The 24,870-nt window shown below is 37.7% G+C and overlaps 1 protein-coding gene across 1 annotated transcript in view; it reads right to left on the bottom strand.

Moving 5' to 3' along the window:
* Positions 1-3,063: 3,063 nt before the first annotated feature.
* Positions 3,064-24,870, bottom strand: part of LOC149532366 (phospho-2-dehydro-3-deoxyheptonate aldolase 2, chloroplastic-like) — a 57,977-nt gene continuing 36,170 nt past the window's right edge. The window contains exons 2-5 of the mRNA XM_089804249.1: positions 4,592-4,869; positions 4,191-4,467; positions 3,668-3,913; positions 3,064-3,503 (exon numbers count right to left, since the gene is read on the bottom strand). Of these exons, the coding sequence (XP_089660375.1) occupies positions 3,219-3,503; positions 3,668-3,913; positions 4,191-4,467; positions 4,592-4,869 (1,086 nt within the window). The 3' untranslated portion in view covers positions 3,064-3,218. The remainder of the gene's footprint in view (positions 3,504-3,667; positions 3,914-4,190; positions 4,468-4,591; positions 4,870-24,870) is intronic.

Raw genomic sequence — 24,870 nt, 5'->3', positions numbered from 1 at the left:
TGAGAATCAGAATGAAACTAAGAATAATCCTCATACAGTCGTTTCAGTTTTGAACCATCCCTGGGTATACCCACCCTGGTTGTGCAGAGCCAAAAGAGTAGAAAACCATTTGTGGTTTTGTTGAAGTTGGATCCAAATATCTTACATACGCAATTGGTGATAAGAATAGGCTAGTCTTTAGATTGTGTATGTACTGTCATTTTGGTATTAAGCATTTTGTCGCTTAGTAGTTTTAGTACCATTTTAAAACTCCAACACAACCAATGCTTGGCTAGAAGAGCCAGAGGCATCCACCTATTGGGTCTTTGTTTGTTCCCGTGTCAACCGATCACAAAATGTCTCAAAAGAAGGCATCTGATGTCTGTTACCCAAGGCATCCATAGTGGAGTAGAAAGTGGAAGAAAAGATCTGATACTGTCCTCACAATTTTGAGTATCAAAAAAATACACTCATCATTTGTTTTGTTTTTCCCACATCCCTGCAAAACTGTACGCAGAGATTTAATACACTCATCATTTGTTTTGTTTTTCCCACATCCTTGCAAAAATGTACGTAGAGATTTGACCACCATCAAGAAGTCCTTAATGGTGGGGAAGTCGGTAAGTGTCAAAAAAGTCAACTCTGCATTAAGTTGTAGTTCCTAGAACTCATTTACTGTGCCAAACAAGTTGTGAAACTTGGTCCAAACAACCCAAGGAATGGTCAAACCATCCAAGTGAAATAGTATACTATCGAAGATGTTCAGTGCAATCAATCTCATGGCTTCATCCATTTTGATCCTGTGCTAAAAAACATCAAAAGTGCATTGCAGGACAAGTTGATTCTCGTCTGGACATGAGCATAAGCCACATGACATAAGAAGCTGAGTCATGTGTGCTTTTCAATTGTGATAGTTGTGTGGCGTTAGCCGGGCCGCAGAGGGGTCCGACATTAAGAGAAGAAGATGAAAGCAGAAGGGTCGATTCTAAAGTAGATTACAGAAAAGAAAATGCTCCCCCTACAACGTATAAATATATCCCTAAAAAACCAAAGCAAAAACTATTGAAAGCACAAAAGCTGAGAAAAAAACCAAGACGCCGAATGTAGAGAGATAAGAAACTAAAGCCTCTATTTCAAAGTCAAAATTGGGAGCTCAAACGGACTCAGAATGAAATGAAACCAGCATCATCTCCATCTCGGAACCAGCTTTTCAACACTTCTTTCAGATCGAAAAAAGGCCTCTATATGCTCAAGTTATGGTCAAAAAACCAACAGCTACTCCAAAAGACAAGCTCACTAGAAAATTATAGTCACAGCAAAAAATTTGACAATCGTACAACCGTTAACAGCCTCTCGTCAAACAAAAATCCGACTGTTGGAATGCTGATGTCAGCGATCAAATAGTGATGTCATCCTATCAGAAAATGACGTCAGCAGGGTTGAAAAACGATGCTGGAAAAATGACGTGTACCACTAGAAAAATGATGTGGACTACCGAATAAGTGACATGCACCCCGATTGATGATGTTTGTGTCAGTCGAGGGCCGGGTGGTGCGCCACCAGTGGAGGCAGCAACCTGGCAGCAAACGAGGGTAGTACTGCGGTGACCGCTAAGCGGAGCGGTTGCTACGGCCACCCAAATATTTTTCTTTTTTTTTTAAAAAGTCATCCATACAACCCTTTGGGAGGCCAAAAAAATTTTGCCTAGTGGTACAGTAACCAAAAATAATTTTTTTTATATGAATTATGATTGTAGTGGGCCTTCTGAGCACAATGGCAGCATCTGTTTTGGCCCAAAGTAAGCTAAAAAATGCCCTCCTCTTGATTGAAGGAAAAAAAACCTCGAAAAAGTCGAGGTTTCTAACTCTGAATCGTGGCTTCAAACTCTTCAAACCAGAAAGTAGCAGGACACTCTGATACTATGTAGAAGTTGTGAAAACCAACTTCATAGATCACCAAGAACACCTACATGCAAATAACCTATACTGAAGAGAAACCAGAAAAAGAAAAAGCAGAGCTTGAAAAATCTCAACCATGTGAGAGCGAAATTGTATTCCAAGTTATGAAAACAAAAAGTACAAAAGTTCAACCTTAAAGGTGAACGAAACTCTAAAGGGAAAGAAAACTATGTTTGCGCATTATAATTAATATAAAATATTAATTATATGCACCTAAGAAAAAGCTTAAGTAACTAGAGTAATAAAGAACTTAATTAATTAAATCAACACAATTTAATTAATAAGTGTAACAAATAATTACTCTAACAAGACACACTGAATTTAATCATGTATTGAATATTGTGGTGAATCATTCAACTCAAATTTTTAATAAAATAAGTTATTCTACAATTTAAATATTTATAATAATAAAAATATAAAAAAGTGGCAATTTAGTTTAGCCTAAATCTTGAACTTTTAGCCAAATTTGAATTCTCAAATTTCAAACCATAGCCAATTGACTAATATTAGCCACTAAAAAAATCACTATCTTCCACTTCAGAAATTCACTATCCCCCCAACCAAATCACTAAAAAGAACTTTTGTTTCCTTCCATAACTCCCTTCCGCACAATTCTCAATCTCAATGCTTTCCCTTCCCAAATCTCTGATAAAAAATGACTAGAATATTTTGAACTTACCTTTAACTCCACAATACTTCTTACTTGAAAAATAATATCATAATAGAATCTAAGATATGACAAGACCGATATTAAACAATTTATCTTCTAAAACAAACATACCTTTACTATTAACTAAGTATTTATTCCATATACTCCGATGTCACGTTAAGCCAAAAGCATTGCTGCACCAAAATCAGATAGAATAAAATAACAATAATTCTAGAGGAAGCTTAGTTGATCAAAATTAAGCATGATCCTCTCTGCCAGAGACCCCTTTCTACCTTCTTGTGCACACCAGAACAATCTTATTTACATTTTGAAGTTGAATTCTGATTTCCAAACTAGACAATCTTATACAAATAAAACAACAATTGCATATTATTAGATAAAATTTATTTATATATCTAACTACAAGCAGATATTTTTTAGAGAACTGCAGCTATCAATAAAAATTACAATAAAAAATGTTCAAAAATATTATTCTACTTATTCAAGAGATCTTTACTAGTCTTGGCAGGTTATTATTTTACATGGCCACAGATTCTAAAACCAAGATAAAAATGGACTACAGCTGACTGCTTTCATTTGGATAGCTTTCCAAAGTCAGATTTCTAATAACTTCACAATGACATTAGGCCTTTCAAAAGGCTTGATATTCCCAGATCAGATTTTGACATTCTCCTCCTCCTCAATCTTCCAGCAACAATAAATGCCAACTCCAGAGATTGCGAGGCATTCAATCTAGGATCACAATGAGTGTGATACCTAGAATGTAAATCATCGAGTGTTACTACTCTAGATCCACCAACACATTCTGTTACATTTTGACCTGTCATTTCTAAATGCATGCCTCCAGGATGGCTACCTTCCTCTTCATGCACATCAAAGAACGCATTTAGTTCTGCCTGCAAATTCCACATGGAAAAATGTTAAAATTCTACACGATGTTGAATGAAAAAATAAGACGGCATCCCTCCAAGATACAAATTCTGAAAGGTGATTGAATTAAGATAAATGGGGGACCGGCTTCAACTCACAAAAACAAACAAAAAAATGTTGTTTTGATTACCCTGATAGCATCAAATGACCGCGTCTTCAATCCTGACGATGTCTTGATTGTGTTTCCATGCATAGGGTCACTAATCCAAGTCGCTATCAAACCTGCTTGTCGTACTGCTCTTATCAGATGTGGCAATTTTATTCTCAAATTTTCAGCACCCATACGCACAATTATTGTCAATCTCCCTGGTTTATTGGTAGGATTCAATACTTCACATAGTTTAACCAATTCAGAAGGATCCATTTTATCACTGACCTGTGAGACACATCTCAAGTAAACAAATGTAGGAAATTTATCACGTTTATTCCTTAGTACTTACAATAAGGTCTAAGCTGTTAAAGCAAGAACACAAAGCTTGTATGCTAAAGCATAGGCGAGCAAACAAAAGCAAACCAGACAAAAAGAATTAAGAGAGACTTCTATTTTTCAACACCTATGTGCAAGTCTCTAAATTCAACTCTAAAATGACTATAAGCATGTCTACCATTACCACAAACATATCCTGGCATAAAGTTATGACATATATATGTACCTTGAGACCCAGAGGATTAGCAACACCTCTCAAGAATTCTACATGAGCCCCATCCAGCTGCCGGGTCCTCTCCCCTATCCACAACATGTGAGCTGAACAGTCATACCAAAGTCCTGATGTGGAATCCTCCCGTGTTAGAGATTGCTCAAATGGCAATAGTAAACATTCATGTGATGTCCAGAACTCCGTGGTGTTCATGATTGGATCTTCCACTGTAAGCCCACAGGCTGCCATGAATCCAAGAGTTTCATCTATCCTATGGGCCAGTTCCAAATACCTATATATATTTTTATGGGGGAGAAGCAATATTAGGACCATAATCACAAAAGAATATGGTGATAAGTTCAGTATTTGAAAGCATGGAGAGATGAATATTTTACAAAGTCGAAAATCAGATTCACCTTTCTCCTTGCTCACTGCGAGCAGTGAAATCTAGATTCCACTGGGACACACGCTGCATTGCTGCATAACCTCCAGTTGCAAATGCTCGAAGAAGATTGAGGGTGGCAGCAGCCTGGCTGTAAGCACGTACCATTCTTTGAGGATCAGGCTCTCGGTCTTGTAAGTTAAAGGTGTCTCCATTTATATTGTCTCCCCGATAGCTTGGAAGCTTCACTCCATCAACCACTTCGAAGTCATCTGATCTCGGCTTCGCAAACTGTCCAGCCATACGTCCTACCTGACTCATCCAAATCAATTTGGGAAAAATTGGCCATTAGACAGAATGATAATAGGACAAAATTAAAATACACTGTTTAAGGGATTGTTCTTAAAACAAACCCTAACTAGAATAAACATGCAAGTAAAATCATTTGTCAATCTAAATGTGTAATGGGAAACAATGGCAATATCTCCCATGAACTCTTCATAGTTGCCATGTTTGGATGAACATGGAAAGCCAAAAATGTCAAAAATTAGATGAACTGAACCAATTCAAAAAAAAAATGACCAAGACTCTAATTAAAAAGTTCTATAGAATATTGAAGAAAAATTTAAACATCAGCGAAGAAATCCATAAGATCTAATTGCCTTGTATCTACTTTGATATTTTCTTCCAAAAGTAGGAAAGACTGCATGATTACTATTTCTTAATATAAACATGGAAACTCTCTACGGTTGCCTCTACAATTTGTTTGGATGAACTCAATGTTTGTATCAATTATTTTAGCTCTAATAAATCATGAGTATGTAAAAAGGCCAATGATTCATTTTATTTTTCACTTGGTATTTGTCAATAATCTAAAATGTTATGAAAACTTCTTTAGTTTTATCAGAATCTGTTTTTTAAGCATATTTATGCGATTATCTTGTTGCATACAATTTTGATTTTGGACTTGTTCTGATCATATATTGCAATACCAAGAATGGATAAATACAGATTTATCATTTCTCTAGCATTGAACCAAAATAATTAAAAACAACAAAGGCAGCTCAACTGACTCAACAATAATCTCAATTGTAGCCACAATTGCCCTTAGAATATATTTAAGGGTTCTGAAACAAGTATACATGGAGACATCGCCGTCCCACCTGTCAAAAATATCACAGGAAAAAGGATAATTGTCTCTGTGCCATTCAGGATGTGTAGTTGTCCTTGTCCCCATGGCTGGGGATATTGTAGTTCTGCCATTATCATATTAGTGATTTATGGAATCTCTGATTTTCAACTGCTGTTATCAATCATATATAGCCAAAGCCTAGCAGGTTTTAAGACATTTTCCTTGCATCATGTTGTTTGTAAGGAGTTTAGCCATTAGAACTACTGAAAATAATTATTCCAGCCAGTGTAGGACTGCTTCAAATAAAAATAGATTTATCATGAATCTAAGTAAAATTTTAAAATAATTTAAAAAGTAGCTAACAGTCTCAACAATAATCTCAAATCTAGCCACAAGTAGCCCTTAGAATATATTCAAGTGTTCTGGAACAAGGATACACAGGGACATGTTACCATCCCACTTTTCAGAAAATTTGCAGGAGACGGGAAACAGCTCTGTGTGGTTTGGGATACCTAGTTGTCCTTGTCCCCACGGCTGGGGAGTATTGTAGTTGTGCCATTTTCATATTATTGTTTATGGGATTTTTTATTTTCGACTGCTGTTATCAATCATATATAGCCACTGGCGAGCAGATTTTAAGATATTTTCTTGCATCATGTTGTTTGTAAGGGGTTTAGCCATTAGATATACTAAAATAAAAGTTCCAGCCACCATTCAACTGTTTCGGATGAGGTAATACATGACTTATGACTGCTGCAACTTCATTTCTGCTTGCATTCAATTTGATCTGTAGCATCTACAAATTAATAAGGATTTCTGCCTATAGTATAGCTATATTATCAATTGGAACTCAAAAAAATTATTCTATTGCTTAGCAGTTTTATATTCTTTAGCTCATAATAAAAATAATATGTGCAGCCAAACATGGTGGTAGGTTCATAAGACAGCCTTTAGTATTACAAGAGAGTGGGGATATCCTCAAGCATTTAAGAGAAAAAACAATTTACTAACAAACCAATAAGAAGTATAGTATGAATTGGTTGAATTCCTTTCCTAATCTAATTCAAGAGTGGAATGGTTAAATCAAGGATCTCCTCACTTGCCTCACTAGGGTTTGCATTCATTTTGTTGATAAACTACTTAAGCCCACAGACTTTGTTATTTCCCTTGAACTAGTCAAATCGTTTTTCAAATAAATGGTTGAGCTAAAGGGCTAAATAAAAATGTTGCAGAAAATGCTCTCATGATTTGTTTGTATATTGAAATTGTTATCATCTCTCTCTCTCTCTCTCTCTCTCTCTCTCTAATATATAAATATGTTTTGAAAAGTTCACACAGACATATGTAGAGAGATCGATCCCCTAAAACTAGCCTTAAACTGCAATCCCCGAAATGCATCCTTTTTCATCCACAGTCCCCATCCCCCAAAATTGTTGTTGAACATAATCTGAACCTTATTTTTAACCTATCAGTGCTTAAAAGTTGTGAAAAAACTCTTCATGCGCAGTTGCCATGTTTATACCCAGCCACTTGGGATGGGCACTATTGAATTAGGCCACAGAAACTGGACTAGCCTGAACTCGCCAAGACTGCAAATTTTGAGCCAGGTGACCCTGGCTGAAACCTGGGACACGAGACCCAAGCTCATCTGAGTCCTCAGCGAGACTCCACGAGTCTCAAGACTCATGGACTCAGCCTGGACCAAGCGAGTCCCAATACCTGGACTCAACTAGCAACAGTCAAAGAGAAAACAATAAAAAATACAAAAAACAATTGTTTTATGCAAGGTTGCATGGGGACGTAGGTACTTGGGGTACTTAGGGTACGGGTACGGGTCCGGGTACGGCTATTTTTCATAATAGGGGACAGGGGTACTTGGGTATGTCAAACTTTATTTTTAATTATACTTTTATATTTATAGAAAATCTGAAATTATGAGTCATGACAATGGTTTTTCAAAACAAGAATAGTGATGAAGTTTGCAAATGTAATGTATTGTTTTCAGTCTCAGATTTTCTATATGTTTGTAATAATAATATATGATAGATATTTAATTGCATAACACAGAAGGAAGATTTTAAATAGGAACAAGATCATAAATCATATGACAATGACATATTGCAAATGATAAACTTCTGGCTTGAACAGTGATAAAGTTTATTGTTAATCAATATTGTATCAAAGTTCCAAACTGATTAGGTATTGAATTAAGCTTGATAAACAACAAGCTGATATGCCAAAAAAAAAAACCAAAAGAAAATATAAAAAATCTTAATCAAGGTGCTGAGCAATGGTGCTCTCCACCAAGTACCCGGTACTTGGGATATGTGTATCCGGTACTTGGGTACATGGGTACGAGTACCAAGGGTGTGGTTATGAGTACCCATGCAACCTTTGTTTTATGTTGTTTTTCCTTCATCTATATTGCTTCTATAATTTCAACAGACATTTTATTGCAAAATAAGAGAAATGTTAGTTTGCAAGGAAAAATAAGAGTGCATAGAAGGGAACCCGGCAAGGAAGAAGACCAAAAAATTGTCAACAAAGCACATTAGACAGCTTAATACTCACATTTGGTACATCAAGAGCTCCATACCAACATCTTTTCTAAGCAAAAACTTCATTTTTAAAAATACATTTCAATTCTTTTCCTTTCAAACTTCAAAGAAAGAACAACCAACAAACCCTCAAAGTTTCGTCCAAGGTTAAGCTCACTTTTCTTGCAACTCCATTTGAAAAACCTTTAGAGAGTGTTGTACCTTATGAACCATTCATTATAAAGCCCCATAAGCTCATCAATTGATAAGGAGATAATTTTCACAACAAGTCAAATTGTAATATTGCTATAAGGATTCAATTGCATTGCTTTTGAGCCAAACTCATTGACCCATGATTCATGAGTAGTAGTTCACAAGACTCCATCTCTCATCACTTAGCACTCATTGCATCTAGGTGATGCTCACAGAGGCGAAGCACTTCTTCAGAGGTTAATCATCCCAGTACTACTCCAGCTCAAGCACACAACAGAGTTCTTGTGAACCACTACTCATGAAACATGGGTCAATAAGTTTGACTCAAAAACTATACAAATATATCCTAATAGCAATATCACAATTTGACTTGCCATGGAAATTATCTCCTAGTTATCAATCGATAAGCTTAAGGGGCTTTATAATGAGTGGTTCGTAAGGCACAACACTTGTGGAAGGGTTTACAAATGGGGTTGCAAGCAAAGTGGGATTATCCGTGGAGGAAACTTCATGGTTAAGCATGCTTGAGCTAGAGTATTACTAGGATGGGTGACCTCCCAGGAAGTCTCAATGCTTCACCTATGTAAGCATCACCTAGATACAATGAGTGTCAAGTGTTCCATTCATTCTCATGAGAGATGGGTTCTTGTAAACTGCCACTGATGAAATATGCGTCTGAATTTGACCCAAAAACCACACAATTGAATCCTAATAGCAATATCACAATTTGACTTGTTCTGTAAATATATCCTACTTATCAATTTGGATTTGATTTAGTGATTCATAATTTGAGTTTATGATTTAAAGTTTGATCATTTATTTTCTTTATTTTCAACGATGCTCCTCAAATCTACCGATGCTTCTGCATTATCGAAAAAATGTCACATTCCTATGTGAGCTTGTAGAGAGTCATACTTGAGGTGGGTGAGGAAAACATAGTTCAAGTGGAAACTGGTTAATTAAAAAATTATGTTGTTAACAGACTTTTAAAAGACAAACACCCAAGCATACTGTGGTCTTTGTGTGGCACCCATTGCCTTGACCTCATTTGGAGGATATTGGCAAGCTTCCATGGGTCAAGACATATGTTAATAGGACCAAAATAAAATGCAAACTTGTGTACAATAAAGCATGGTTCCTTCGCCTAATGAGGTAATATATGGGGCAGAAGGAGTTGGCTCATCTTGGAATTAATAGATTTACCACCAATTTCATCACATTACAATCCGTGATTTTGTCGAAGATGTCTTTGATGCACATGTTTGTTGGTGAGGAGTGGACTTCCTTATCCTACGCTTCGACCACAATAGGGATTGATGTGGTAGATTATATCTTTGATGATTGAGATAATGTTTTTTACAAATTCTACATTATGTTTTAATCTGTATTCATATTTTTCTTTTGTTTGCATTTTTTCTCATTTTCATTTACACTAACTATTTGTGTTTCACAATATTTGAAGTTCATTGAGTGCCTAGTAGTTCTCATATAAGTTGTTACCTGGTGATACCAAGGAGAAGCCTGCGATTGGCTACACATATGAGGGCATGGGTAGGACCAAAGAGGCCATTAGATCTATCTAAGAACAAGATGAGAGTAAGAATCATCCCATTTGGGAGATAATTTATAGGAGATAGCACCTCCAGCTTCACAAGCCCGTCCATCCAGATGCTTATCACCTCTTTCCAACATTTCATTTCTGCCCTAATTTCAAGGCTAACAAGCAGGTTCTTGATGGGCTCTACTCAACGATAGACCGAATGTCACTTGGTGATACTATCACTATTATCCACGAGATAGGGGCCTTTTCTAATGCACAAAGGGAGGTCTTCACTTATCAAATTTGCAAAGATAGACAAAATTGCAGCCATGAAAAAAGAAATATTTTAAGTGCATAATTTGATTTTTTAACTTAAGGTCTTCAAGTTAGAAATGAGACTAATTCTTTTTCTTTTTCTTATCTCAAATAGATGGTGATAACTCTTTGGTCCTAAATCACCAAATCTTCATAGGATAGCCACTCATTTTTTGAGCTAATCATGTAGTGCTTCCAGTTGTCAGCACAATCGGATTATATTGAGCACACATACTCCAAGAGGTGCAATAGACTATCTATCCAGAGAGATTGGATGATTTATTCTTTGTTCATTACAGTCTTCATCTTAGATAAAGATAGGTTTTGGACCATGACTCTCCTCAATCACTATAGAGGAGTTTGATCCAAAATTGGAGTGGATCATTGATACTGTGGATCTTGTCTTTGACCAAGACCTTAATTGGATAAACCAGGCAAATAAAGAGGCTCAGATTGTAGCCATGAATGAGGAGGATTGAGCACAAGTAGACAGGCACAATTGATGTTGGGGAGTGTGGCATGGTATCATGGGCAGAGACTACAACCACCAAATCATCCAAGACCTACCATAGAAACCTACATAGGAAGAATGCAGGCTCCTCCAAGCCATACAGTTGTAGTTTTAGTTTTGATATTTGTTTGGAACATTAGATGTCATGGATGTCATATTCTACGAGTTTTGTTTATATTTTATTATTTTATAATATTTATATATCTAAGTTTTCTATTTCCTTCAACTATGATTTATGTTTATACTTATGTGACTGATGTAGACTTGTATATGTACCAAATTAGCTTCTGTTTGATTATTTTTAGAATAATATCCCCTTATTATCCTGTTTATTATTATTCCAATGGTCAATATTGTAAATCTTGAAAGTATTAGAATGTTTCTAATATTCTAGATATTCTTTTGTTATTAGAATCTTTCTAATAACTATGATGATTTTCTAATAGAAAAATTGTCTTTGAAAATTATGAATAAGCCTCTTGGTCATTTATTTATTCATCCAATATTTTACCAAATTATATGTGTAATATGATAACAGAGCTAGACTACTTTTCTTGAAAATATATTTCTTCTCTGAAATTATTTATTCTGAATTTTTGAATTAACTCTAGATTTTTTTTGTAGAAATTTGTCTTCACCAAACCCAACTAGGGTTTGCATGTCACTGTTGATGCCATTTATGCAAGCTTTTCTCTGTTGAAGGTAACTGTTGTTAAGTTTTTTGAACCAGAATACATAGAAAGCAAAGATCAAAAACACAATAACAGAGGACATAAATATTTATCCTGGGAAACCCTCTAGCTCAAGGAAAAACCCAGCCAGACCCAAAAAATATTCATTTACTGAATACTCAAGACTGAATTCAATGCTCTCAAGCTTATGATTGTAAACAGTCAATTGCTAAGCCTTAAACACAATTCAACATTGAAGATGTTTTCTATGCAATGTTAGAATCTCACTGACACTAGTTAGAATGTATTATGCACACTCCTTGATCACACTTTGATTGATCACAAAATAATTTTGTAGCAGACACGTTACCCTCAATGCAGAGAGTATAAAACTTATATAGCTGACATTCCTTAGTCTTCAATACTGTAGAATGAAAAAATTCACTACTGTAAAACTTCAGATCACGTACGACAGTTGTCTCACACCCACAAACTACACAATATAAATAATACAAACTCACAGCAAGGAGGAGGCAATTCGAGCTTAGGAAAATTGTTCCGCAGAATGCATGCCCAATACTACCATTAATGCATGCCCAATACAACCATGAACGATAGATATATCTTTTGATAGAAGACAAAAATGAGAATAGAGCAAACTTGAAGCAACACGCACAATCACCAAGCAGAGACAGTTACATATGGTGAAATTGCAGCAGCAGGGGGAAATGAAGAGACATAAATGAATCCAACAGATGATGAGAGTAAACCAATGCCACATACAATCAAGTCGTCACTAACAAACAAAAAATACCAGCGTAAACTACCAGCATAGCTGAGTGTACATTCAAGATGCCAAATCACCAACAGGAATACACATTGCTGCCAAGTCATCACATCCACAAAGCCAAGTCATCAAATATTCCTTCACAAAGCTCTTCAACCATGATGAAATAAGTACAGCATGATCACGATATCAACAGCTGGGAAATAATAAAGAAACACCGCATGTGTTAACTTATGAAACACAAAACCTGAATCCAATACAACTTCAGCTTAATGGCAATATTAAACTTCTAGAGCTCAAGCCCAAACAATTTTTGAGAACACACAACAGAACCATCACACAGTCGATCTCTCTTGCAGCTACATAACACTAAAAACTGTTTGTAGCTTGTTTTCGTTGCTGCAAATCCACAGTTTATCTCAATGGAATTTTTATCAACATATCTGCATGTTGCATTGAGTGTTTTTCTATGTTCTAATTGTTTTTGCATTTTTTCTCAGCCATTTCTACCCCTCACGCTTGCCCCACGCCTGCAACTCAAGAAATTTCTTTTTTGCGAGCAATTTTTGTTTTTCTCTGGCTCCTATGACCATCCATTTCATTCGTTTTCTCTTCTCAGTCACAAGAACTGTGATTTCTCTCCTTTTCACCCACATTTGGAAGATTTTTATGGCCTCCCTCTTGCTGATTTTTGCAATGACTTCCTTCATTTTTTTCTTGCCTAAAGTTTCTTCACTAGGGCTTTCTGCTCAGCCTGTGTTCATCCCAGGAGATGAATTTATGATTCATACTGTGAAATCTTTTCACCTGCAATCTGATTCCTCATTAACAGCCACTTTTGAGTTGTTGCAAAGAACCGACTGTGGTGTTTTCAATATCCTTTGATATTCCAGTTGAATTTGCATCTTGATTGCAGGTTCTTGGTGGGTTTTCCAAGAGGATTCAAAAGAATTCGGGTCTTTTGAAAACTCTGCCTTGGGATCCAATACCAAAAATCTCTTGTTCAGTCTCAAAATCAGTGTCTATTTTCTACCTCAATCATATTCAAACCGTAATTTTCATATATTGAATGTTCTTTGCCTCGATATTCATATCATCATTCGATCAACCACCTTTGACCTCAATTTTCTATAATGGCATCTTTGACAAATATTCTACTTGAGGGGAGTCATAAATTCAACGACAAAAACTAAAACACTTGAAAGTGGCATGTGATGACAATTTTTTAATACAAATGTCTAGATGAAGTTGTTTTGGGAAATACTAACCGTCCCGAGGAAGAAGGCTAGGAGTTGGATAAATTTAATAAGCAAAATTAAGGAGCTATTATGCTCATCAAATTTTGACCACTTGTGATCAGCTATTGCATATTCCTTCTGGCAAAACAATTGCTGAAGTTTGGATGCATCTCAAAAGTTTGAATGAAACATCTAATAGGAGACGTGCATTCTTCTTGAAGAACATGCTTTTCCACAATCATGATGGATAAATAGGCATCCCTACATGATCATCTCAATAAAATCAAGGACATTTGAGACCGGTTGAAATCCACTTGACACAAAATGAAGGAAGATGACATGGTGATGACCACCCTGATGAGTCTATTGTCTTCCTATGAGCACTTTCTTGAAACTCTCAACATTGCTTCTACTCATTCTAATGTTTTGATTTCCAATCTCTAAATTATGCTTCCACAAAAAGATTGCTAGAAACAACAATTGGGCAGTGGTACCTGTTGGGACTAATAATTGCATGGTCAATTTTGAGTACCATTGAGATTTTGAGCCCTATAAAAACCTTTTAAATGCATGTGTACCCGGTTGTTAGTTTGAGACCTAAGAGATGTTTAATGCTTCTAACACCTTTCATTCAGTGTGTCCACTTGTTCCATGAAGTTAAATCACCATTCCGAGTCATTTTGTGAAGTCTCATTTTGAGCGAATTGTCAAATCTGCATTTTCACCTGTGTCAACGACAGGAGCCTATGTTTGCAAGTGAATATCTCGCACCCAGAAATGTTTCATGACCTGCCACTTTGGGAGTGTTTAGTATCCATACCTGAGAGCCTCTGTTTCAGATTTTGCGATGTTTCGAGTCCATTTGACTAGGTTTCGAATCCCTCAAAGTTGGTAGTTTATTGTTTTCATGCTGATGCACTTTGCACATAGTTTTGAGAAGCCCTGTTTGACGAGTTGTAATTTTGACCCAGCTGACCGAAATGCTAAATTTCCTTTTGCGTTGCATTGTAGACGTCAGAGAGTTGTTATATTTCAAGTTTCAGCTCATGACGAATCCGTTTGATTAGTTTTCAAACGTCATTCCAAACACAATTTCTATCTTTTTATTGGTGTCAGCATTTGCAAATTTGTTGGAACCCCTGGTCGTGATGTCATAACTCCTAATTTGTGATAGGTGAAATAACCCCAACAGGTTATAACTAAAAAAAAAATCCTCGTACTTCAGTGATTTGACATTTCGGCAAACATTTTGCCAGCAACCCTGATGCCACTGCAATAACCCTTACTTTAAAGGCCACTGAATCACAATAAACTAAACTGTGGCAATCTGTCAAATACTTGATATGCAACCGTTAAATACGAAAAGATGCAACGTTTCAAACAATTCATCAAACAAGATAGCTATAATGAATATTAGTGGTACTAACGATGTTCAAGAAAATCTTATTGTGTCTTGCATTAAGGAACTGGTCTGTTACAAGCTTTATTGGTAATAGCGAATGAATAACAGTATCTAGATATGTTCAGTCTTTAGCTGAATAATAAGAGTAACATCAAGAACTTGGAGTTTTCATAAACGTGAACCCCTGAAATGTTATTTCTCCTTGGCTGCAATCTTACTGATGAGATTTACTGGTGAATTATGGCCCGCCTAAACTGATGGAAGTGTTATTGCTGAGACACGGGTCTGTGCAAAATTTTTCCAGTTATCATAGCCTGGATTGAATCAAGTTGTTCTCATTCCGCCTACCAATACTGTTGTATTTGCGCCACTTTTTTTTTAGAATTCACAACCTTTAAAAATGGTACCCAACTGATGCCACCAATCCGCCACCCTCTATTCAAGCCCGTGCTCAATTTCTTCAATTTTTGAGGTGTCGATCCAGCCTAGGTCTGAGTCGAGACGGGTGCTGCAATCGTTCTGGCTTATAAGTGAGTCGCTTTAATGCTAATCGAACATGCAGTTGCCAAGACTTGATCAAGATCGCTTTGTTATTGAGATAAATTCCACCCGCAGATTTATACAGACGGCTACGTAATATCCTTGAACTGAGATCGATATCCTTGGACTGATACGATTTCTTCTCCTTAATTTGGTGATCCGACTTTAATAATGTTAGATCAAATCGCGACTTAGGAAGGCGCCCAAATAGTTGGAAGTCAAGACAGCTGGTTGCGAAGGAAAACGATGCCCAGTTTATAGAGCCGCTGCGAAGGTTAATACATACACCCGCAACAATGCCCTTTGTTAATGATCCCACGGTGATTTGCTGGTATGGACAACAAAATTGAATCGCGTGAAAGTCCCTCCTCCAATCTTTCGCTAAGAGATTTCGGCACTTGTGATTTCTTCGTCCTTTCAATTTTACCTCCAATGATGAAAATGCCCTGAAAAATGACGCTTGGCTCGGGTAGATTAAATCCCACTTTCTTGGTCATCTGCTGTGTTTGAGTTTCTAAATCATGTCATGGACCAAACCTGAAGTATATGCAGACTAAGGGCTTCATCATAAATGATCTCTGCGATTGCTTTCGGTCCAGGTTCGGCCCTAATGATAGATGAAATGCTGCTAGAAGGTTGTCAAGGGAACTCGTCTTCTATTCCCAATCCGTTTTGCTGAAGAGGTCGCCTGACTCCTCTTGACAACTGATCCTGTAAAACCTTGTGAATAAATTATATCTTCGAATATCAACCCTCAGAATGATCCCCCGAAATTTTTGGCCTTGAGCCACAGATTCTGCCCTGATGAAATGACTGAATGTCACCTCCAATCTGCAATAATTCAGATGATATTTCACACCCTCAAAATTGCGTACCAATTGAGAGTTATCGTTCTCAATGGCCAACTGTGACAATTGCGAAAACCCTAGGTTCCACAATGCACCTGTGATTGAATCACAATCTGAAATCAAAGAGAGATAAAAACTGCCTGATTCGAATGGAGCCCCGAGGTGCCTATTTATTCTTTTCTCTCCACCTTCTCCAGAGACTTCTAGAACATTTCTGATTTTATCTCTTAAGTGACTTTATTAAATATTTTTATAATCCAAGTCACTTTATTAAATTAATTAAATATAAAGTTACCTTTTAATATTTATTTATTTGATAACTTTATAAGTAATTAACTTAATATCACTTATTTATTTAATTAAAATGATTAATTAGTCGTACTCATAAAATATTCATTATTTTGGACAACCAAGTTAATCAAATTAATTAATCAGACTGCCTCCGAAAATTGGGGACATGACAGTCCGCCCTTCTTGAAATTGCTTGTCCCCAAGCAATGGCTGAACCATAAACCAATCAGTATGCCTGGATCCCAAATGTAAATCTGTATATCATCCCAATACTCATCATACTCTCGTGGAGAAACCATCAATACCAGTAGCTGAGAAATTGTACTTGATATCCAAACAACTGACAACTTTGATGAAATCATATGAAAACCAACTGTAGATGATGGTGGAATAAAATCTTCTATCTCTGTGTCAAAAGAAAAATGATGAGCGTACCCTACCGCATAATACCGGTAAGAACCTCCAAATTCTGCTACTGGCTCTCCATCGCTGAACTGAGAATCAATAGATGGCTCCAATTTCAGACTCCGAGTAGCTGTAGGCTGATTAGGATCCTGTGCACTTTTCTCAACAAACCTCTCCTCGAGATCCCTGTGAGGTAGCATAGTAGAGAGGACCATTATAATCTTCTCAACCAATCTGCAAATAATATTAGTATCTTGGATGAGAACACCTTTTGTTACTTTATGCGAGTCCAAATGAATACATGTACTATCCAGCAAATACTCCATGAATGCTTCTGTGCAGTAAAATTTATACGAGGAAGCATCAACATACTCCCTTGCACACCACAACTGATCCTCCTGTAAGGATGGCATACTCAACTATACCACACTGCCATCTGTCTGAGAAGAATCGATCTGGAGACTTGATCCCTCTAGTATCTCGAACTCATTAGGACCAGCTACTACCAAATCCTGAATATGTGTGTCAGCCTCAATATGCTCCTCAGTAGCAACTGCGGAAGTGTACTTACCATCATCCACCTCAATAATCAAATGAACTGGGTCTGGGGCTGGTTTTGACCGCAAAAGCTCCAACTCCACGGTCACCTCTTTTAATTGAAACTGCGACTTTTGTAGATCTCGTTGTGTGTCCTCTAACGCCTCAGTAGTCGCTATGAGCTCTTGGGAAAGCTCACTCACCTCCTCTTCACGATCCAAGAGTGCCTCATATGCTGTACTTCCCCACTCAACCAGGTGATCACGGTCGGCTACCAATCGCAAGTAATCTTGCTTTAAAATCCCGACAGCTTCACGCAAGGCATGAATCTCTGCCAAAGAAAGGTACCCACCGCTGGACTCATCTGTCATAGCAGTACCCCAACCAGTAACGGCCAACAACTGACGAGCAGTATCAAAATGCTCACAAGCGATAGCAATGTCTCGCTTACTAACTTTCAACTGGCTAGTCACATGATGGCTCTGGCTGAACTGTCTCCTACAAGCCTCTTCTGGTGCTCTGTCTAAAAGAGTATCCTCAAAGTCACTGGTTTCTAGACTATTATCATCCATAACTGGCGAATCATCTCCAAGATTCATATCAACATCCAAAATGTCAAAAGCTATAGTACTACTGTCAAACTCCTCTGTACCCAAAGAATTTGTCAAGGAAGCTGAATCTTCAAAATTGTCCATTTCATCCTCCTGGATGTCATCAAGGCCAATATGATCCTGGGATTCTCCTGTACACACTGTCAAATATGAAAAATCTTCAACACCTTTTAGCAAAAATGGTCGTCTGAAAATATGAACTAAGCACAATACCGGTGTATAAAAACCAATACCAACATCGGACAAGCTGCTGGCACAAGGAAAGACAACACCGTGTATTCTGCTGATCAAATCCATGACAGCACCCAAACAATTATTTCTACCATAAAGTGTTCTCCAGTCAACTAAATCCCAAACGCTGCTAAAACATTCTTGAGTCCATATCCGTAAACAAGGAACAGCTGGTAACTCAAGCAAACTCCTTACCTGAGTAATGTGACCAACTAACTCCACAAACTTGTCTGTCATTGCCCTTATATCCTGGATGTGAATGCAAGATGAATGTGTAACATTATCAACAACCTCATATGACTTGTCTTCTGCCAAAAACTGAGTGCAAGATGAACTTAAGCTCAGTTCCATGTCGTGCTCATACCCACGTTTCTTCCCGTCCTGTAATGCCAAGGGAATATGTACCTGAGAAACTTGAGTGTCTTCAAGCTTGCAAGAAAACTTGCCAATTCCCTCCTTCCTTCTCAAGGCATCTGAGTAGTCTCTGACAAGTCTAAGAAGATGGTCACGATCTGATAGAAGATGTAAATAGCTCAACTTCATCGTTCCCATTCCTTCTCTAATTGCTTGTAAGTCAAAGCAAGAAGATTTTGCCTGAACTCCCTTATGTCTTCCTAGTAACTGAATCATCTGAATGTGCTCTTCTATCATCTCCCGCATTCTGTCATGATGAGATAAAGAAGCCACAATACTATCTTTGCTTACCTTTAGCTGACTAGTCAACTTATGTGAAGTCCTATCAGCCTCTACCTCATGTGATGAAACATCTATCTGAGCCTGGTACTCTCTCTCAGCAAAATCATGAATACTCAGTGTTTGCTCATCTCTACCTGGTATCTCACCATCAACATCCTTATCATCATCTGAACTCACTTCACTGTAATCATTGCCTGTCGGAACCAAACTACCCTGAGTACCTGAGACATCACCCTTGGGAAACCTGTATACAACTGTCTCAACTTGAGTATCAAGTTGATAGTTACTATCCCATGGTGTAATATCTTTTACCCCTTGTGGCTGAACCAAAACCTCTGACCGGTTGCAAACTGTTTTCTCGAATTCTTCGTTAAGGCTCTTAGTAATATCTCCCACCGAATCAATCAGTGCTTTGCGAGACGTTTTGCCAAATTGAAATCCAGTTGACTTAAACACCTTAGCTGGGTCGGACAGCCTGTCATTTATACGGTGGTGCTTAACCAGCAGTTCAGACATGTTATGCCTTATTTTCCTGAGCTCATCCTGAATGTCTGAATAGCCCTCCTTTCCACAATTCCGACCCTGAATACAGTGTCTATCACTTGTCCAAGATTGTGTCCTCGAAGACTTTGTGTTGTACTTGTCCATCTTAGTTGAAGTAGAGTGCTAATCACTCATGTAATTCGGTTCTCACCCCACAGGATGGCAAGAAAACCGCTCTGATACCACTGAAATAACCCCAACAGGTTATAACTAAAAAAAAAATCCTCGTACTTCAATGATTTGACATTTCGGCAAACATTTTTCCAGCAACCCTGATGCCACTACAATAACCCTTACTTTAAAGGCCACTGAATCACACTAAACTAAACTGTGGCAATCTGTCAAATACTTGATATGCAACCGTTAAATACGAAAAGATGCAACGTTTCAAACAATTCATCAAACAAGATAGCTATAATGAATATTAGTGGTACTAATGATGTTCAAGAAAATCTTATTGTGTCTTGCATTAAGGAACTGGTCTGTTACAAGCTTTATTGGTAATAGCGAATGAATAACAGTATCTAGATATGTTCAGTCTTTAGCTGAATAATAAGAGTAACATCAAGAACTTGGAGTTTTCATAAACGTGAACCCCTAAAATGGTATTTCTCCTTGGCTGCAATCTTACTGATGAGATTTACTGGTGAATTATGGCCCGCCTAAACTGATGGAAGTGTTATTGCTGAGACACGGGTCTGTGCAGAATTTTTCCAGTTATCATAGCCTGGATTGAATCAAGTTGTTCTCATTCCGCCTACCAATACTATTGTATTTGCGCCACTTTTTTTTTAGAATTCACAACCTTTAAAAATGGTACCCAACTGATGCCACCAATCTGCCACCCTCTATTCGAGCCCGTGCTCAATTTCTTCAATTTTTGAGGTGTCGATCCAGCCTGGGTCTGAGCCGAGACGGGTGCTGCAATCGTTCTGGCTTATAAGTGAGTCGCTTTAATGCTAATCGAACATGCAGTTGCCAAGACTTGATCAAGATCGCTTTGTTATTGAGATAAATTCCACCCGCGGATTTATACAAATGGCTAAGTAACATCCTTGAACTGAGATCGATATCCTTGGACTGATACGATTTCTTCTCCTTAATTTGGTGATCCGACTTTAATAATGTTAGATCAAATCGCGACTTACGAAGGCACCCAAATTGTTGGAAGTCGAGACAGCTGGTTGCGAAGGAAAACGACGCCCAGTTTATAGAGCCGCTGCGAAGGTTAATACATACACTCGCAACAATGCCCTTTGTTAATGATCCCACGGTGATTTGCTGGTATGGACAACAAAATTGAATCGCGTGAAAGTCCCTCCTCCAATCTTTCGCTAAGAGATTTCGGCACTTGTGATTTCTTCATCCTTTCGATTTTACCTCCAATGATGAAAATGCCCTGAAAAATGACGCCTGGCTCGAGTAGATTAAATCCCACTTTCTTGGTCATCTGCTATGTTTGAGTTTCTGAATCATGTCATGGACCAAACCTGAAGTATATGCAGACTAAGGGCTTCATCATAAATGATCTCTGCGATTGCTTTTGGTCTAGGTTCGGCCCTAATGATAGATGAAATGCTGCTGGAAGGTTGTCAAGGGAACTCGTCTTCTATTCTCGATCCGTTTTGCTGAAGAGGTCGCCTGACTCCTCTTGACAACTGATCCTATAAAACCTTGTGAATAAATTATATCTTCGAATATCAACCCTCAGAATGATCCCCCGAAATTTTTGGCCTTGAGCCACAAATTCTGCCCTGATGAAATGACTGAATGTCACCTCCAATCTGCAATAATTCAGATGATATTTCACACCCTCAAAATTGCGTACCAATTGAGAGTTATCGTTCTCAATGGCCAACTGTGACAATTGCGAAAACCCTAGGTTCCACAATGCACCTGTGATTGAATCACAATCTGAAATCAAAGAGAGATAAAAACTGCCTGATTCGAATGGAGCCCCGGGGTGCCTATTTATTCTTTTCTCTCCACCTTCTCCAGAGACTTCTAGAACATTTCTGATTTTATCTCTTAAGTGACTTTATTAAATATTTTTATAATCCAAGTCACTTTATTAAATTAATTAAATATAAAGTTACCTTTTAATATTTATTTATTTGATAACTTTATAAGTAATTAACTTAATATCACTTATTTATTTAATTAAAATGATTAATTAGTCGTCCTCATAAAATATTCATTATTTTGGACAACCAAGTTAATCAAATTAATTAATCAGACTGCCTCCGAAAATTGGGGACATGACAATAGGTGAGATTGAATGGATTATACCACTGTGTTGTCCTCTGAAAATACTTTAAGTGTGCCAAGTTTCAAGTCTTGATGAATCCGTCTACACACTTTTCTAGGTCATTTCCATTTTGCAAAAATCACCTTTTGACAGTGTTTCCAGTTTGCGAAATTCTGAGTAGCCCACTTTGACTACCCGCCAAATGCACCCCGTGATTCCTCATGAGCCCAAATCACAGACTTATACTCTCCTCATGACTAGTTTTTGAAGCCGAATCCGAAAGCATTTTATGGTTTTCTGACATGTTTGTTTGCAGGCAATTTCGAAAGGTCAACTTTGACGGTCAATATCTTTTGACTTCGAATTCGTCATGAGATGAGATTCAATAGGGTGCAAGTATGTGGAACAAAGAATCACTCTGTTTGGTTTCAAAGCTCGGTCAGATGTTTGGGTCAGTTTTTAAGGCTGGTCAAAGGACCTCCTGGCACAAAGTCGACAAGTTGCAAGAAAGTGATAAAATGAGTTATTAATGATAGGAAAGTGCTTGATTTTGAATCCTATCAGTCTCAAATGATGAATAGGTCAGTTTGAGAATTCATTTGTTTGGAAATGAAATTTTTTTTTTTGTCGGACCCACTTTGGGGTCCGATTATTTTCATCTGATTGCATAGAGTTGGACATGGGGTTAGAGGAGTTTTGTAAAAGGTAGTGTTACAATGTTTTAAACCAACATACAATGTGCAATATACATACAACATTTTAACTCCATTTGAAAGTAAGGGACCAATTTATGGTGGAGATTAGAAAGCTCCAAGATTTCAAGTTAGGAATGGCGTTGACACAGATTGATGTTAATCTAATTTCACACAACCAGGTATGTTCAGAATTTTCCCTAAAGAATTCTACAGATATTGGGTGTCATAAATAATTGAAAGAGGCTTATTTCGGTTGGAATGTTGGTCTATTTATTGTATGAGGGGATATCATTTTTTTTAAACCAAGTTGTGGATTGTACAAGCTCTACTTGGAATAACACAATTAATGCTATTCATCTACAATTACTTGGTTATTTGTGAATAATATGCTATGCATCATTTACTGAGCAAAAGGTGTCAGAGACCTTAATCTAAAGTTTACAATTCTCAATAGTTGCATTGGTTACCTTCTTGCTATGACCATTTTAAATTGCTTGTACATGTTGATGGGTTAAGTGTACAATATCAAAAGAAAAGAGCTTGGAATTTTCTAGATGCATTGCTGTCATTGGAAGCAAAAGGTAATCAGTATTTGGTACAAAACCATCATCGACGTTATATGATTAAATTTGCTCAGAAATTATAGGTATGTCTGGTTTGATTGAGGGGTTTCCAGATGTAGTGGCTCTTTAGTGTCTAGCTAGTGTGCCATGGAGATATCTTTGCAACTGAAAGGGCCCACAAAAAAGGGAGCCGCCTAGCATGGAAGGAACCAAAGTAACAAGAATCGGAATCGTATCGGAATTGGCACGGCTGAATCGAATCGTGAATCGGGGGTGATCGTCGGTGAATCGGCGATGAATCGGCAAATTTGAAAAAACCCTTTAAATGTAGAGATTTTAACAATTTAAGACTTATTTCATGCACCCTTTATTGAATATAACTTAAACACACTATAACATCATCAAATAGAAGTTGAAACTTAACATATATAAACATGGAAGTTTGTGTTTACCACATGGGGTAAAGAGTTTTTATAAGACAGCTTCACATCCAACACCTACTCCAAGTGCTTCAAAGCATATCACCCCTCTCGAAAGGCTTGCTCTATTGTTCTCTCCACCACAGACACTCCATGCCTGCAACAGCTTCAAGTCTCATCAACTGGTGAGACTTCCCACGACTGATAACCGCAGCGACTGGGGGTCTAGGGGGCAACGCCCCCAGCGAGGTCGAGGGGCAGCGCCCTCGCGGGGTCCTGGGGCAGCGCCCCGGGAGCGCTCCCTGTCGCAATACAGGGCAGGGTCGAGGGGCAGCGCCCCCGTTGCCAAAACCAAATTTGCACTCTGAAACCCACACAAAACTATATGGAACACAGTGTTTTTGTGATTTTCTTCTGATCCCACACTCTTTCTGGGAACCGCTAATGTTTTACTACCTGATTATGTCTTTCCCTTCCCTTGGGCATCATCCGTTATGCATTCTAAACATTTTTTATTTGTCGTCGTTTTTTTTTTTTTTTTTTTTTATATAACCTATGGTTCTTCTTTTCTCTTCTCCTCTCTTCTAGTCATGCTTAACAATTAGAAGGCCCTTTAGGGTTATAACAAAGAGGAAAGGTAAAAAAGAAAGCAAAAAACATAAGCGATTTTTTTATTATTTCCAACTAAACATGCATGCTGTTGCCAGCCGATTTTTGGCGATTTCTAATGGCGATTCAGGCGATTTTTTGAGTGAATCGCCGATACATGCGATTCAGGCGATTCACCCGATGAAATCGCCGATCACGATTTCCGACTCCAAAAAAAATCGGGGTGCATGAATTTGATCGCTGAATCGGCGATTCACGCGATTTCAGCGCGATTCTCGTTACTCTGGAAGGAACAGACCACTACATCAGCAGCATAACAGAAGTTGCAGGGGAGTAAAAAAAAAAGGAAATGGTTTTGAATAATGAAAGAATGGTTTCGATCTACTTATCAGCAATCCAAATTAGAATTGGCAAAATCTAGCTGCCTTACGTGCCGGTCCAGTCATGTTATTCCTTGCCTTTTCTCAGCAGCGGGAGAGGAGTCTCAGGTGGAAGTTCCCTGATGCAATCCATGACCAGAGCATTGGATTGCCATTGTTTCTTATAAACATTAATGGGAATAGGAACATTCAAGATGCTCTTGCTTATAAGGAGAAGATTTCCACAGTCATCCGGTGTACCACAAGATGAAGCTATGAATGCATGCTCAATCCAAGCCAAGCTGCACTAGTCGGTCAAGGAAGAGTTCAAGGACCTCCTCAGGCATGGGGACGAGGAAGGCAACAGCCACA

Source organism: Cupressus sempervirens, chromosome 10 (assembly GCF_028749045.1).
Source record: "Cupressus sempervirens isolate cs-2001-9-10 chromosome 10, ASM2874904v1, whole genome shotgun sequence".
In the NCBI taxonomy this organism is placed as follows: Eukaryota; Viridiplantae; Streptophyta; class Pinopsida; order Cupressales; family Cupressaceae; genus Cupressus; species Cupressus sempervirens.
Note: the sequence above shows the minus strand (reverse complement) of the source record. Positions and strands in the feature narration are given on the sequence as shown.